This window comes from Oryctolagus cuniculus, chromosome 6 (assembly GCF_051225735.1).
Source record: "Oryctolagus cuniculus isolate XC-2025 breed Fujian yellow rabbit chromosome 6, ASM5122573v1, whole genome shotgun sequence".
NCBI classification, from domain to species: Eukaryota; Metazoa; Chordata; class Mammalia; order Lagomorpha; family Leporidae; genus Oryctolagus; species Oryctolagus cuniculus.
This window is the reverse complement of record NC_142872.1, coordinates 18,657,695-18,674,885: the sequence shown is the minus strand read 5'-3', so window position 1 is coordinate 18,674,885 and position 17,191 is coordinate 18,657,695. Positions and strand designations below refer to the sequence as shown.

Below are 17,191 nucleotides of genomic sequence, written 5' to 3'. Positions count from 1 at the left end.
CTTGAACCATCACCTGCTGCCACTTCGGGTTTGCAGTGGCAGGAGAGGGGAACAGAGCTGGGACTCGACCCGGGTACTGTGGTATGAAATACGGGCATCCCAACCAGCGGCTCAGCTGCTAGGCCACACACCTGCCCCTAGTGATTGTTTTGAAATTCTTCTCAGAAATATGTAATTTTGAATTCTTGAAATATATTCAAAAATCTAATGTGATGTTTCTAAGAATCAAAGGACTTTCATAAATATCTCATTTTCAGCCAAGTGACTTTTTATTTTAAAAAATTTCCATTTTGATATTTTATACTTGAAATCTTTTTGACAATGAGAATATTCTGAACCTACAGCTGCTTGCCACGTGAGTGCAGTTCGTGACCATCCACATAAGATACCATTTATTAATTATCCATGTAAATTTGTTACACACACATCAGACGTGCCAATTTTATTTTACTCTTTATGGGTACATTTCAAAGCCTCAGTTGTCATTCCAAAAGAGTTTGCATATATGAGCAAAGAAATTATTCCATATGTATCATAATACCACATCTCATCTAAAAATAGCATACTCACATACTTAAAGGAATTTGCATCTAATTAATCATGAATGGCAATAAAAATTTTCACTTCCAAAACAATTATACTTTTTAGGTATCTCTGTAAGTGCTTGTATGATCCCCACGATGAGGACTACATGTGAATCATTTTTTAATCTACCGGAATATGTAATACAAGTATGAATGCATACATATTTTTAACAGCATAAATTGTACCATATGCAGTTAATCAGTCCAAAATGCACGACATTTGTGGTTGCTATGGTTGATTTGCTGAAATTACGATGTTACTCAGAGCATTGGCGTGCCGTGGTCTGGCGCAGAGCAGAAGAATGAGGTGGTTTCTTATCTCAAAACCGCTCTTTGCACACTGCTGACTAATAGCCGTGTGCCTTGGACAAGGACATTGTGGCGTCCGTGTGTGCCTGGCCTTGCTTGTTCTTCTGACACAAGTTAGCCCGGGTGGCGCTTGTCATCATCCATGGGGCGTGCAGGAGACGGGACGTGAAGATGCTGCTGGCGTTGTTCTTGCAGATGTGGACGAGTGTGATGGAAACCACAGGTGCCAGCATGGCTGCCAGAACATCCTGGGAGGCTACAGGTGCGGCTGCCCTCAAGGATACATCCAGCACTACCAGTGGAACCAGTGTGTGGGTGAGTACCGTGCACGGCACCTGCCTTCCCCTCTGCAAGTGTCAGCCATTCAGTGAGAATCCTGGGACTTAGAAACCAGTGCCTAGCATTCCTATGTGAGGATTCAGTTTCATTCTGTCTATACTCGTGAATGCTTGAAGACCTGCACATTTGAAATGCTGCTAAGGTGAGAACATGGGGCCGATGCATCCCAGACGAGCACTGGTTCAAGTCCTGGTTCCTCAGTCTCTGTCTAGTTCTCTGCTAAGGAGCCTGCAAAAGGAGCAGAGGATGGCTCAAGTACTTGGGCTTCTGCCATTCACACTGGGGAACAGGATGGAGTTCTAGGCTCCTGGGTTTGTCCTGGCCCAGACACAGCTATTGCTGCCTCATGTGGAGTGAACCAGGATTGGAAGATTCTCTCTCTCTCCCTCTCTCCCCCAATTCCCCTTTCTTCCTCTCCTCCCTCTCCTCGCTCTCTCCCTCTCTCCTCTCTGCCTTTAAAATAAAACTTAAAAAAAAAAAGGATAAGAACTCAACTAAGGCTTTCACCATTTTACATTTTTACTACCTATAATTTTAACTCTATGAAGATGGTATCAGGAATCATCTTTGTTTGCCAGGGTCAGCTGCTTTTTATTAGTAACTTGATATCCTTAGGTTTGGAGTTCTGCAGGCATCCACATCAGCTTCGGGAGGATGGCCCGCTGTGCCCCTGCCACATCGGCTGCATGCACAATGGGAGGTTCATTTAAGGTAGAACAAGCACCTACTTAGAGCAGATGGCGCGGGCAACTCCAGACAAAAGTGTTTATAAAATAAAAGACATCCCACTCATGCTCCATTCCTTACACTGATAGTTATCGTGGAGAGTCTCCTTTTAAGGGATGGTAGATCCAGGAGAACATTCCTCTCTAGTTGACCAGCCAGCTGACCTGCTCAGCCCATGCCACATTTCCTTGTCACACGTGAATGCACTTCACGGCCACGTCACTCTGCACCTTTTGACCTCGGAGTCTGGCGTTGCCGAGGGGAAGCGGAGCTGCATGCCCACGGGGAGAGGGCGCGCTGCTTCCTGGTCCTCTGCAGTCACATAGATCCCTCCGCACATCACTCACAGCTGGGACTGCGGTGATCCACTAGTCACTCTGACCTTGTCCTCCATGGCCTTCTCAAAGGAAATCTCTAACGGCCGTGGTGGGTCGAGAAGAAAGTCGAGCGAGACTTCGGAGGAGGGAAAACTCGTTCTGGGAACGTGGTGACTACACCGAGACCTTCTGCCAGGTCACCCCAAATACACAGGTGGAGGATTAGCCTAGTGAGCCGCGGTACCGGCCCCGAAGACTGAGTTCTAAGACAGTTGGAGCCATCAGTTACACCCTCAAAGTAGTTTCAAAAATTTAATCATTGTTTTAATTTTAGTCAAAATAGGTTGATAAATATCATTCCCTTCTTTTCCTGTTTATAGAAAAAAAGAGTTGCAAAACTCCATATGGCCTGATTTATTGATTCATAAAACAAGGCAAGTAGGGACTCTCCTTAGAATACAGAGGTCAGTGTGTTTTTAGATAGCTGTTAAAACAGTATAGAAACAATCGGATTATATGGCAGCATTCACAAAATATCAGGCTTGGGGCCGGCGCTGTGGCTCACTTGGTTAATCCTCTGCCTGCGGCGCCAGCATCCCATATGGGAGCCGGGTTCTAGTCCCGGCCGCTCCTCTTCCAGTCCAGCTCTCTACTGATGCCCAGGAGGGCAGTGGAGAATGGCCCAGGTGCTTGGGCTCCTGAACCCGCATGGGAGACCAGGAGGAAGCACCTGGCTCCTGGCTTCGGATCGGTGCAGCACGCCAGCTGTAGCGGCCATTTGGGGGGTGAACCAATGGAAGGAAGACCTTTCTCTGTCTCTCTCTCTCTCTCTCTCACTGTCTAACTCTTCCTGTCAAATTAAAAAAATATATATATATCAGGCACACCACTTTTTTTCACGAACAACTTTGTTGATTCTGTGGAACTTAAGGCAAAAACATCCTTTCTGTTTAAATAGAATTGTTGTTTTTAAAGACGAAGTGGAAATGGGGACACGCAGGCAGGATCAGCTCGTTCTCAAGGTTTTGTGTTTCCAGTGGTCTCTGCCTGTAAACCTGCAGCAGAGACGTCACTGCACAGTTTCTCTTGAGCGCCTGGCTGCAGAGCCCTGACTTACCATCACCCTGGGCCCCTGGATACCATCTTGTCATGGGCACCTAGGCAGGGCAGACTCCCTGAGGAGTGCAGCTCACACTGGAGCCCCCCAGAAGCCTGGGTGCTTCCTGATGGGGAGAGATCATGAAGGTAGAGGGGGAAGTGGCTTCAAAGGTGAGTGCAAAGCTCTGAACACCTGAGCAGAAATCTAGACCAGCAGTGCTCTTCTAAAGAGGGTGCCTCCAAGCAGCAGGTCCTGGGTAGACTGAGCAGGGACCTCTAGATTCTTCTGTACAGTTGAGGAGTCCAGCTGTTGTCGTAAGAAAACTGCTGACCTTCCTGCCCTGAATCCACATGACACAGCTGGAATTTTAACTCAAATATTTGGCAAAAATAGAAGGGAAGAGCCATCAGAATGTAATGCAAGCAACGAGTTAGCCAAAGAGCCAGAAGTATGGCAAAATGGAAATCGAAAGGCCACAGCAGTCTTATCTGTCACTACTGGTGTGAATATCTTCAGTCATTTATATGGGTGATGGTGGCGGGGGGTATACACAAGTATTTCAGGAAGATGATTCTAGGGTAACTGTCAGAACCGGCAGGGCATCAGATACTGTGTGCAGATAAAATTGTAAGCCAACAGTGGTATTAACACTACCACCAATGGAAGAAAGCCAAAAGTTCTTTCAAAGAATGAAACTCAAAGGTTTCCGTTCAAATTTACTTTAAGAAATTTCCAGCCAGTGACCATAGAGAGTTTACAGCATTCCAGTGTATCGATGGCTGTCTGCAGGTATCAAAGCTATTCAAGGGGCTGGCACTGTGGTGTGGCAGGTAAAGCCTCTGCCTGCAGTGCCAGCATCCCATAGGGGCACCAGTTCTAGTCCCGGCTGCTCCTCTTCCAATCCAGCTCTCTTCTATGACCTGGGAAAGCAGTAGAAAATGGTTCAAGTCCTTGGGCCTCTGCACCCGCATGGGAGACCTAGAGGAAGCTCCTGGCTCCTGGCCTCGGATCAGTGCACGTCCACCCGTTGCAGCCATCTGGGGAGTGAATCAGTAGATGGAAGACCTCTCTCTCCATCTCTACCTCTCTCTCTAACTCTTGCAAATAAATAAAATGAATCTTTAGAAAAAAAAACTATCCAAAACTGCACTTGTGCACATCTCATTAACAGTTGCATGTGAAGAAAATTATGTCTTAGTATAGAAAGCATCTGTTGCTTACGACCAGTAACTTCCCGCTACTCCTGTTGCCTTTTTTTTTCCATTTATTAGAACCAGAGAAAGAAAGAAGTGGCTACCATCTTCTGATTCATTTCCCAAAATGGCCACAATGGTCAGATATGAGCCAGGCTGAAGCCAGGAGTAGGAAACTCAATCCAGGTCTTCTGCATGGGTGGCAGAAACCCAGTTAACTTGAACCATCCTCACTGCCTCCCAGGGTCTGCATCAGCAGGAAGCTGGAGCCAGGAGCCAGACTGGGTGTCAGACCCCAAGTACTCTGATTTGGAATCGCAGGCACCTTAACCACCAGACTGAATTCCTCCTCCTTCTATAGCCTTTCTGAAGTAACTCTAGCATAGCTTAGTGAGACTTGAGTCAGTTAAAAGTGTCTCTCAAGCAGGAACATGTGTAATTCTACAAAATTTTAACCCTGATACACACTTATAGCAAACAAATATGAAGTACATTATGGTGATTCCAAAGCATATAAATATGGAGACTGTGGTAATTCCAAAAATACTAAGTCTTAAAATAGTCTTGTTAAATGGTATGTTCAAATGCAGTTTATTCAGGTCATTTATTTGCTGCTAATTTTTCTATCTAGCACGATGTCTAATACTGTATTCGAGGCAGGATCATTTTATTAAATTATAATGTAATTTGGGTCCCCTGCTGGAAGAGGAATACGCATCTGAATGTGAGATGTGATGTTGAAAGCAGAGGGGCCTTTGTAGCAGAACTTGAAGTTGTCTGTGTATACAGACTAAAGAGCAGTTCCATTTATGTCATGTGTAGCCAGGTAACTGGGAGTTTACTTATATACTTTCGGCCCTGTGTAATCAAGGCTAAGAATGTTCACATATTAGATTATCCCAGTATATTCTCTATTCAGCAATTGTGAATCCTATACGCAGCTGTCCCATTTAATTCTGACAGCATAACCATGATACCAAAGCAAACCTAATAGCATCTCCCCTTTCCGTAACCTCTGTCCCATCCTTAATGTTGTTCAGTTTCCTGTCTGGGCTGCCTCTTCCCTGAGACACCATCTGCATCTCCCATCATCTCCCTCAGCTACTGCAGATCTGTGCTTCCCTCCCCCCTGCCATAGTGCTCCTGTGCGTACCCACCGCACGTGATCTGTTTCCCCACATGGGCTGTCCTGTTCGAAGGGAACAGACTCTCTGCACTCCAGATGGCGTCAGGAGACGGAAGGAATCCTCCAGAGCCGGCATGAGCCATGCCCAGGGTGAAGTCTGGATTGTACTCAAGGCCACAGCAATCAAGCCACATGCTCTGTGTCAGCCAGCAGTTCAGAGTGAATAGCGGTCTTCAAAGCTAAAAGCACAAGCAGGCTTTGCATTGGTAAAAATGATAAGAGCATCTGGAACAAGAACCCATCGTCATCCCACGTCCAGCCGTGGAAGTGTGGCATCCTCATTGAGCCTTTCACTCTTCGGCTGTTAGTGCACTTGATCTTAGTTTGTGGCTTTTATTTCTGGTGTTTACATGTAAAGTGTTTAAATTTTTATATGCTTTCTTGGCCTCTACAATGAAGATTCTGGGAACTACTGGAGGAATGGGTACAAACAGAGATACAGGCCTTTTAAATTGTGATATAATTCACATACCATACAGTACACAGTTAAGTGGCTTTTAGTGTATTCTCACATAGGTGTTCCAGCATCAACAGTGTTAATTCCAGAATATTCTCAGTACCCCAAAAAGAAGTCCCAGACCCAACAGCAGTCGTTTCCCATGCCTCCCTCCCCTTGCCATCTCCCTCCCTCCCTCCCTCCCTCCCTCCCCCCCCCCGCCATCTCCCTCCCTCCCTCTCTCCCTCCCTCCCTCCCTCCCTCCCTCTCTCTCTCTCTGGATTTGCTTGATACTGGCTTTTGAAGGGACCTTCTATTAAGAACAGAAAAAGCAAAGTGTGCGTATTTGTCCCTAAGGGCTGACTACCTATTCAGAAACATAGTCCAAATCAAAGGGCAAAGCAAGGTTGTTTTTAAAGCCACAATTTAGTGAGATTTTCTGTTTCAGATTTTGTAAATCAACCATCAGAGTAAAAGAAAAAAATTGACACCAGGTTGGGCATTTAGCTCAGGGGTTAGGATACCACTTGAGACACATATGTCCCCTGTTGGGTGGAGGACCTATTTGGGTCCCCCTGCTCACATCCGATCCAGCATTCTGGGAGGTAGCAGGTGATGTCTTGAGTGCCTGGTTTTCTGCCACCCATGTGGGAGTCTCCTGACTTCAGCCTGGCATAGCCCTGGCTGTTGTGGGCATTTGGGGAGTGAACCAGCAGACAGGTATGTTTTTCTCTGTCTGTATGCTTTTCAAATAAAAAAAGAAATGAAAACTTTTCTTTAATTAAAAAAGGAAGTGCTAGGGTCCTAGGGTTATCTCCCTCATGCAGTCACAGGTACTCAGCCCCTGCAGCTGTGTTTCAGGCTGTGGCCCCTTTGCAGTCTAAGTGCCTCTGGCATTGCTTTGACAGATGAGAACGAGTGCTCCAATCCCAGTGCTTGCGGCTCTGCATCCTGCTACAACACTCTGGGAAGTTACAAGTGCACCTGCCCCTCCGGCTTCTCTTTCGACCAGTTCTCCAGTGCCTGCCATGATGTGAATGAGTGTTCATCCTCCAAGAACCCATGCAATTACGGCTGCTCCAACACAGAAGGAGGCTACCTCTGTGGCTGCCCGCCTGGATACTACAGAGTGGGCCAGGGGTAAGACAACCCACCAACCTCCACGAACAGGAAAGCGTCGTTGCACAGGGCAGCTGTTACTCCCATTCAGAATCCAGGCCACCTGGCAACCGTGTTGATCCAGGCTCTTTGGAGACAAGAGTAAGCACCAGGCAGGCACAGACTGTCATGGCATAGCTACCACTTTTGCAGTGAGCCTGAGACTGGACTTGTATACAAGCGTAAACCATTGCCTTTCAAAGCAGCCTGAATGATTCAGTCTGACCCAAGGCCAGAGACCAGCAGATGCTTAAAATGCAGCTCCCATGTTGCCACAGATGCCTGGGCTGTGAGGTGGAGGCAGAAGTGGTCTCACCTTATATTCTTGTACAAACTTCGCAGGTGCCGGCCCCTCAGTCCCTGTGGAAGGAATTTGTCTTCCTCACTTGCTCACTGGGTTTTCAGATTACACAGACACAGGAGCGTGCCAGTGTTGGTGCAGCCTCGCTCGGCACTGGCCCCATGCACCCTTCCATCAAGGCAGTAAAGCGCAGTACCACAAAGGATGGGAAGTGGAGGGGGCAGTCGGGGTGCAGGGTAGTGAGGCCGATGCTGAGGAGCATGGACAGTCGGTCCAGCATTGTGTATCATAGTGCTGAAGAGAAACGCCTCGGTCTAGACAAGGACTGGACAGAGCCACTGGGTTGACCTTTCACTCACCAAAATATGGCTTCCAAAATCTCATTGCTAAAGCAGGAAGCTTCCCTGCCAGAAGCAAACAGAGGCTTCAGGTTCCCAAAGCAACAAAACTTCCCTCGGCATTCCCTCTGGCCTCCTCCTCAGCAGAGTTACCCACACACTCCGTTCCAGTGAGGACTGGAAATGTGGGAAACCTCGGGTTCCCCCTCAGAGACTGATCTTGCAGAGTTAAGGGAGAATCTCACGTATCAGTTGTTAGGGGAAAAGTAGTAGATTTTATGGTGATGATCTCAAGAGTTTACGTTGAAAAGTCTTTGCTTTGCCACTGGAAAGTGGTGGTCAGTATCCGTGAGAAAGTCTAACAGTACTCTGCCCTTGTAAACAGCCACTGTGTCTCAGGAATGGGGTTTAACAAAGGGCAGTACCTGTCACTGGATACGGAGGTGGACGAGGAAAACGCGCTGTCCCCGGAAGCATGCTACGAGTGCAAGATCAACGGCTACCCCAAGAAAGACGGCCGGCGGAAGAGAAGCGTCCAGGAGCCGGAAGCGACAGCTGTGAGTAAATCTCGCTCTGCTCCCCACGCGCGGTCCCCTAGACGGTGCCCTTCATGCCATTACAGTGCAGGCCAGCCTGGCCTGGAATTTAATGGATGAACAATGAACCAAATGTGGTCAGGACAGGTAAATGAATTATTAGCCCAAACACACAAAGCCTGAGGGGAAGGACTTACAGGCTCACGACTTGAAGCCTGAGGCCATGTCTATATGTTTAAGAACCACTTACCTGCTTTTCTGTGAGCTGTTAACTCGCACCTTATTCTATTGGATCATATCATTTCCTGTCAACATACAAAACCATTTATATAGTTACTAAAAAAAAATTCACGACTTCAGATCACTTCCTTTAGTTTTAGGTTTTGATTTGCACAAGAAGGGTGTAAGATGTTCATCTAGGAAATAATTGTTTTGAAATGATTAACATAAACAAAACTATTTCAAAAGATATCCATGTCTTTGTTTTGTACACACACATCATAGATCTTAGTTTTCAGTAGATAAGCCAGCTAGGTCTCTGCATTCTGCAAGTTATTTATTACAGTTATTGTCACAAAAATCTTATCCTCGCATTACTGTTTTTTTTTTTTTTTTAAGAATTATTCTATTTATTTGAAAGACAGAGTTACAGAGAGGTAGCGCCAGAGAGAGAGAGGTCTTCCATTCCGCTGGTTCATTCCCCAAATGACCCCAACGGTCAGAGCCGCGCTGATCCGAAGCCAGGAGCTTCCTCTCGGTCTCCCATGTGGGTGCAGGGGCCCAAGGACTTGGGCCATAGCAGAGAGCTGGATCGGAAGTGGAGCAGCCGGGACTAGAACCAGCACCCATATGGGATGCCAACACTGCAGGCTGGGGCTTTAACCCGCTGTGCCACAGCGCCGGCCGGACATTACTGGTGTTTCTAAGAAAGTGGGGAGCCGACTGGCCTGGCACCACCTGCCTGGCTCCCAGTGCGGTCCCTGGCCTTCCCACCCACTCCCTGTACGAGAGCGGGGCACCCAGCTTCCTTGGCTTGGACTTCTTGGCCCGTGAAGGGGACGAGAAGAGGCCTGCAGTGCAGTCTGACAGGACAGTGCCCGGCGGCGTCTGTCTGTGGGCGGCCGTTACGGACCCCAGTCCTCGGTCAGCTCTGACTGAGAGATGTCCTCAGCAGCTGACCGGCTGGGCCACGTGGGCTTGGAAACATGGCCCCCTCCTGCACAGGGCCCGGCGCACGGCCCTCACCTGGAGCCGGCGCAAGCCCGCTCGCCCCTCAGGGACGCCCAGCCCCGGGCCTGGGGGGCGCGATGCCCCTGCCGGGGGTCTAGACCCCGCTGTTGGACACAGCGGCAGCTCTGCTCATTGCGACGCCACCAGATCAATAAAATACGATTTTCTTACACGATTCCTAAACTGACAAGCCTGCCCCCGAGCTCGGGACGCCTGCGCCGCCTGGGCGCGCACTGCCCGCGCTCTTCGTGTCTCCCTGCAGGACCCGCCCGTCAGCCTGGACAGCGTGGCCATGGACAGCCCCGTGCACATGAAGCTCAACGCGTCCGGCCTGGGCGCCAAGGAGCACCTCCTGGAGCTCCTGCCGGCCATCGAGCCCCTCAACGACCACGTGCGCTACGTCATCGCCCAGGGCAACGCGGCGGGCGCCTTCCGCATCCACCGCAGGAACGGCCTCAGCTACCTGCACCCGGCGCGCGGGCGGCTGGCGCCCGGCACCTACACGCTGGAGATCGCCAGCGTGCCCGTCTACAAGAAGGCGGAGCTCCGCAAGCTGGCGCGGAGCAACGAGGACGACTACCTCCTGGGGGAGCTGGGCGCGGCTCTGCGCATGCGCCTGCGGATCCAGCTCGACTGAGGACTGAGCCGTGCGCGTGCGCGTGCGCATGCGCGCCGGGGCGACTGCGGCTGAGGAGACCGGACTGGGGCCGGGGTCTCCGCTCGCTTGCGTCCTCCCTGCCGTGTCGCAGACTGCGGAGCGCTGACCCTCGCGGGGAGGGGATCGCGTAGACTCCGGTGTGGCCAAAGATTTGAGTACCAAGGCAAACCGTGGTTACTGTATTTTTTTTAAATATATATATATAACTTCATTTTAAAATATATTTTTTAAAAATTAAAAAAAAAGCTAAATGTCCAAGAGAGCAGCATATGGCACTAAATGCACAAAAAAATAAATAAATAAATAATGTGAGCTTTTTTTTTTCCTGTTAGCAGTCTGTAACACTTTGGGTATTTTGCTATAGTCGCTAATTAAAAAAATATAGATGTTTATTTATTTTTAATGCAGTAATATATGGAGAAATGAACAAGCTATGTAAACAAAAAAGGGAAACTCACTTGTTTTTCTTTAGATTTATAAATTTGAGCTATTTCTTCCTAGAGGTGCTTTTTTACAAAAAAAAGAAAAAAAAATTCCATAGCCGGCAGAGATGATGTTTCCTGTGGGGCTCTGCCCGGCGTGCGACTGGTGACTGCGAAGCCAGGCGAAGCTGTGCACATGGCACAGGCCCAGGGCCGCCAGGCCAGGCGAGCCAAGGTGAAGGCATCGCTGTAGCAAAATACCCTGACTGCTAGGGAGACCGTGAGCGTTGCAGGCCAAACTGTACTGTATTTCCTTCCGGTGACCTCAAGGAAGCCCACGTGCTACCCACGACACCTCATTCCTACCCAGTGCGCCGCGTACTTGTGGGACCGCAGGCAGCTGAAGAACCGCCACTCCTCTGACCAGGAGCCGGGCGTTCTGTAGTGTTTGGTGCTGTCTAGATTCATGGTGCATTTATGATGTTCACGCTGTTTCAAGATTGCCATATGTACGTGCAAGCGAATCATGCAGTGCAGCCAAGGAATATATGTTGTTGTTGTTGTTGTTGTTTTTAAGGTTTTTTTTTTTTAGAATTTTCATTAATACTGTAGTTATACACCATAAGCCTCGTTTTATCATAGCCTATTGTGTATGAGAGATGTTTGTACAATGAATTGATGTTTAGTTTGCCTTAGTCATTTAAAACGAGATTGTACCAGGTGGTGCTAACAAGAGTGTGTCTCTGTGTTCTCAACCCAAGACCCCGTCCCCGGGACCAGCGACCAAGCCGCGCTTGTGAAGTGGCCGAAGCGCACGCCGACGCTCGGCCGTTCTCTCACACCTGTGCCAACCAAAGATTAGCCAGTTATATCCAGCATTTGGGGGTTTTTTGGTTTCCTTTAATAACTGAAAAAAAAAAAAGGAAAACAGTGTAAATTTGTAATCAAGTGTTTATGAGGAAAAACTTACAGTTTTTGGTTTTGTCTGTTTTTGTAGGTCTTTGTATCAAATATGACACTTTTCTTGCAATAAAGCTTATTTTGGGGTAGTCCGCTGGCTGAGAGTTTCATGAAACTGCTCCCCGCCCACCTCCTCCCTGTCTGGGAGAGGCTGGGATTTGCTCGCAGGGAACTGTGTTACAGCTCCAGACAGAACCAGGCGTGTGCACGGGCGAATAAAGGAACATTGTCGGAGTGCGCGGGAGTGCTGAGCTGATGGCTGCAATTTCAAGTGCCTCCTAACGCAACACCTGACCCAGGGGCTTCGCTGGCCCCTTCTGCTTCCTGGGCACCGCGAAGACTCTATCCACTTGACCCGCAGGGACACGCTGAATGCCGTCCTACTGTAACCCCTAGGAGGAAGTGTGGCCCTGCAGCCCTGTGGCAGACCTGGAGGGAGTATGCCTGCCTTAAAGGTAGAAATTGTCCTGAACCTGTGTTTTTGAGCAAGCGTAATAGCTGGCATACCCAAGGCCAATGACATCTTCACCAAAGAATCCAAAATTCACGTCTTGCGACTATGTTTTCACTCAGGGCAGCAGTGGGCAGATTCAACAAGTGAGCCCATGTGAGTTTTCTTTGATACTCAGTTGAAACGAGCTCAGAAAAGTTTCCATGGGTCTGAGACATTAATTCAGTACATGGTTTAAGAAATTTATGTGCTTAAATTTTTCATCCAAGGAATAAGAAAACAAAAATATGACTGATCTTTAATGCTTTTCTTTGCCAATCAGAAATTAGCTGCGTGGAATAAAAGTATGTGCCTGGGGCATCCTCTAAAACTTAACATGCGTATTCAGTTTCATCTGGTACCGATTAGCCCTACAGCACGAGCATTGTAATAGGAAATTACCTGAAACCAAGTCTGACTCTAGCTGTGAACGTTGAGCAATCATACTACTCAATTAGCTTTAACCTGCTCTTGCAGAAGTCTGGGAATCCACCCTGTTGGAGCTTTGTGCAGAAGATGAAGGACCATGGGCAGTGTCACATTAAAACAATGTTCGAGAAGGAAATGGCCACATTGAGGTGTTCCTTCCTCCAAGAAGCCCCAGGCAGCTCTGGGTGCATCTTCCAGGTTGTCTTATGGTGAACCTTGACTACATCCGTGGTCCATTTATTTGTCTCTGATAGCTGCTGATGGAAATATCTGAGCCATTTTGATGTTCCCGTTAATTTCACATTTGTCTCAGAAATTACCTGGGCTGAAATCACAGAAAACCTGGCAGAAGCGACGTGGCACAGAATCCCAGACGTAAAAACCAGATCCAGTGGCTGCATGTACCAGGGACTTGGCAGCAAGTTGGCCTTCAGCTGCGACATATCTTCTCATTTTTATTTAGATCTGGAGCTTTTGTGAATTGCGTTGTGTAGTCCCTTTTGATTTCCCTGCTTACTCGTGGTAGGTAGGAGTTGGCTACTTGTGCACCTTAGTGACAAAATAATGCAGAGTAGCGTACAAGAATGGCAACAAATTCAAACGTTAACCATTTTCACCGTCTAGGAATATCAGACATCATTCATGGACACCTTTCCTTCTAAGTACTCTAGGGTTTGAGTTTGCATTCATTTCCTTCTTGGTTCACAGCGTAAATGCTTGGAGTGGAGGGTGGGAAATGTAACGAGAAATTACAAAACCCATCTTCCTGAGTCCCAGAAACCTTAGGGAGGTAAAGTGATTCACACACCTCTATTAAATTGTAGTACGCGAATTGCCGCTATTCAGCCACATTTAACTTACAGATTGACAGTTTCATATGGTTCGATTTAACCATTCAGAAAATCATTTTCCTTAAGAATAGACTGAAAATCTTTAACTCCTTTTCTTCAAAAGACAATAAATTCCATTCCCCCTCTTCATACCACTTAAGTTTCCTTTGTACTGTAATCTGTAATAATCCACCAGGGGAAATGCATCATTTATTCAAACAGCCGCTTTGTGCCGTGCTCCAAGGGTGTTGGAAAATGTTGAAATCACACATCTTTGGGACACTGAGGGAATTACTGGAAGCTGGTTAAGGACAAGGAGAAATCCACTAGGAAAGGGGGATATAACGTGTGTGTGTTTAGAGGAAAAATTTTAGGAACCTTTACATGTAAAGGAACAGGTAGATTGTTTGCTACCCACAGGAAAGGTGGCAGCCATGTTTGCAATCTCATCCTCCCATTTGATACCTAACTGGGTGGTGGTGGTGGTGGTGGTTGTTTTTTTAACGCGCTCACTTTCCGGAATGAATACAAAGTGATAGTTTCCCTGCTGCTTGCTAAGAAGTTTATGCCCCTGGCTTTTTAACTCTCCTTGCAAATCCTTCAGCGCACAGAGCAGGGAGGTCCTACACTGACACGTGCAGCGCACCGAATTCAGCAGTTGCACTAGAGGCAGTGTCCCCTTGTGGTTAGAGACTCGAATCCCACAGACCTGAATTCCAGTCCATCTCTTTGGGCCTGGAGGTTGCATAACCTTTCTAGGCCTTGCTGTCTCGGATGCTGCTTCCTTGCAGCACCAGTGAGAGGACTGCACAGCAGAACGCAGGCGGCACCGGGAGCCTAGGGCCCCGCAGACAGCCTGCAGTCGTTGACCACTGCTGTCCCTCTTCCAGCTGTCACCATCACCACAGCGAGGAGAGCCAGCACACAGGTGCCCTCCTGAAACCACAGGCTTTTCTTAATTGCAGAGTCACAAACACAACAGCATCTTTTTTTTAGGTTTGATTATTTGAAAATCAGAGAGAGAGGCAGAGAGAAAGAGATCTATCCACTGGTTCTCCCCCCGACGTACAGGGCTGTGTCAGACGGAAGCCAGGAGCTCCCTCCAGGTCTCCCACATGGGTAGCAGTGGCCCAAACACTTGGGCCATCATCTGATGCTTTTCCCAGGCCAGTAGCAGGGAGCTGGATCGTAACTAGAGCAGCCAGAACATGAACCAGCGCCCATGTGGGATGTGGCACCGCAGGCAGAGGCTTCACCTGCTGCACCATGACCCCCACCCTGGCGAGAGATGTCTAGGCAGAGGAAACAGGACATGCATCCAGGATGACCTTGTGTGCACCTGTGCCTCAGGCAGTCAGAAGTCCTGCTGCGGTCACCAGCGTGTCCAGTCTCCATGCCGCTCCACACTTGCCACGTCTGGAGCTGGAGCCCTGCAAGCCCAGGCCATCAACCCAACCAGAGCCCTCACTTCTGCTGACCCCCCCAGGAAACCCACCTCAAGGGGGACCATGGACCTCAGACAAGCCCTTTAAGGAGACTTTGGTATCAGGGAACGTCAGAGCTAGAACTACTCGTCCTTGCCGGGGGTGGAGGAGGACTGAGGTCCAGTGTGGTGACGCTGTTCAGTGCTGTGCCAGTTTCTGGGGAGGTGAGACCAGAGCCCTGGTGTCTGGTTGCCGTCTGGTGCTATTCATACTTGCACTCCATGGAAAGCCTATTTGGATCGCTCTTAAACCCTACGAATATAGGCCAGTTCCCATGGTTTTGGCTCCTGCTGAATCCAAAAAAATTTTTTCCAAGCACGATTCAAGTACTCCTTTTTGTTTTGTCTACCCCACCCTCTGCGTAACTGCTCCCACCCGCCTATAAACCAGAGATTGGTGTATGTGCTGAAATGCCAAGATCCTGGCTGCTACAGAGCACGCCCCACCCAAGCCCTGTAGTTCTCTCAATACACACTGGACTCCCGGCTTTCTCGGGGTTAACTGTTTTATTTAAACCAGACCCTCGAAACTTTGCAAACACATACACATTTGTTTTACTGAGAATACTAAAGGAAAGCACACTAGTTGCTTGTGTCGCTTAATTGTCTTTTTTTTCCCTCCCATTTCCTGCAAGCCTAGGAAAGATATTACCAGATTAAGTTGGCTTTCCTTTCCCAGGGGCCAAGAACCTACAGCTCACACGAGCCACCCCCGTTAGGGCTGCAGCTTCAATGTCAGGATGTAGTGTAGACATTTTCCAAAGGCAAACAGGAAAAAGCTTTACATGACTTTGAGAGCAAGCTCTAAGGAAAGTTAACTTTAAGAGCCTTCCCCAGACAACCGCTTCATGTGTGAGTTCCATTAATGAGACAGCAGTAGAAGGCATGAATGGTCAATCCCTTCAAATGTGTCAGCAGCAGCTTCTTGGCCTTCTTCAGCTGCCTGGTCTGCCCAGGCCCACCCTCTTGCGCCCCTCTTCCTGTCCTGGGCTTCCCTGCACTGAGGAGACCTGCTACTTCTGGGCTGGATGTGGGGCCTCAGTCCTGTGTGCCTGTGTCTCCCGGGCCTAAGGCAGGCGTCTGAGGCTCCTGGTTATGGAAATTCAACATGGGGAGAACCTGTGACTTAGTCCTGCCAGCTCCATTCACAGAGCTGAGGCCGGAAGGTGCTCTGTGGACGAATGCAAGGATGGAGAAGACCCGGGCTCCCCCACGGAGTCAAGACCAGACCAGCACAGGGAGCTGCTGGACCCCATCCAAGCAGCGGGCAGTTTCATGGTAGTGAGTTTACTGGCAACCCGCGGAACCAATTTCTGGGGATCCCCCTGGAGGTGTCTCCCTTTTTTCAGAAGGACTTCCATGGTCCACGTTCTGCTCTGTACCTTCCCAGGAAGCCCCACAGGTCTCAACCAGGGAGAGCAGAAAAAGAGGGTCAGGCTCACTGCAGTCTGGATCCACCCCAGCAAGGCTCCGCCATGTGGACCTGGGCTGAGACAACACATGAGCAGGAAGAGGCACAGCCATCCTCTTCCAAGTGTGGTGTTCCACAGATCGTAGTTTTGGAACAAGATGACTGAACAAATACTTGCTGCAAACCTGTTACCCAGACTCCAAAAGATTCTCCTTCCAAAAATTTCCAGGAAATTCAGGGGGTGAGATAATCACAGTTATAAAATAGTATGTGCTTAGGGGCCATAGAAATTATCTCAAATAAATAAGAGCCCAACTCTTGGGAAACAGTGGTGAGCAAAATGATGAGTCCCATAGAAGCTCTTCTAGCTATACAAGGAACTGTGCAAAAACAAGGGAGATTTGCCTATGGCACAGAGTAAGAAGGAATGTTCTGGAAGGTGAACTAGTGTGAGCGAATGTTGGGAGTTGTGTTGGAAGAAGGGATAAGCCAATGGCCTTGAATGATGGCACCAAGAGGAACAAAAGGCCAGACTCTAAGGTAGGGTAGGGCCCAGGTAGAAGGACCCCTGGAGGCCAGGCTGAGCCACCTGGACTTGAACTTGTAATTCAGACCCAAGGAGGGGGTCATCGTTTGAGGTCGAAAGCTGACACAGAAAAGAGAACCGCATCCGAGGCCTGAGGAGTTCCTGCGTAGAAACAGAAAAGCTGAAAACGGGAGCAGCTCAGCGAGGCAGGAGAGAAGTCTGAGCAAAGC

The 17,191-nt window shown here is 48.6% G+C and overlaps 1 protein-coding gene across 2 annotated transcripts in view; it reads left to right on the top strand.

The window, feature by feature from the left end:
• FBN2 (fibrillin 2) overlaps nucleotides 1–11,881 on the top strand; it is a 236,114-nt gene extending 224,233 nt beyond the window's left edge. Inside the window, exons 62-66 of one of the 2 annotated variants that reach the window (XR_016235341.1) lie at nucleotides 1,089–1,208; nucleotides 7,098–7,329; nucleotides 8,372–8,543; nucleotides 10,015–10,547; nucleotides 11,594–11,881. Coding sequence is in view for 1 of the 2 variants with exons in the window: in XM_002710087.6 (XP_002710133.2) it covers nucleotides 1,089–1,208; nucleotides 7,098–7,329; nucleotides 8,372–8,543; nucleotides 10,015–10,389 (899 nt within the window). In the remaining variant the exon portion in view is untranslated. Of the gene's footprint in view, nucleotides 1–1,088; nucleotides 1,209–7,097; nucleotides 7,330–8,371; nucleotides 8,544–10,014 lie in introns of both variants that reach the window. The other variant, XM_002710087.6, reaches the window with a different exon arrangement.
• Nucleotides 11,882–17,191: the final 5,310 nt, after the last annotated feature.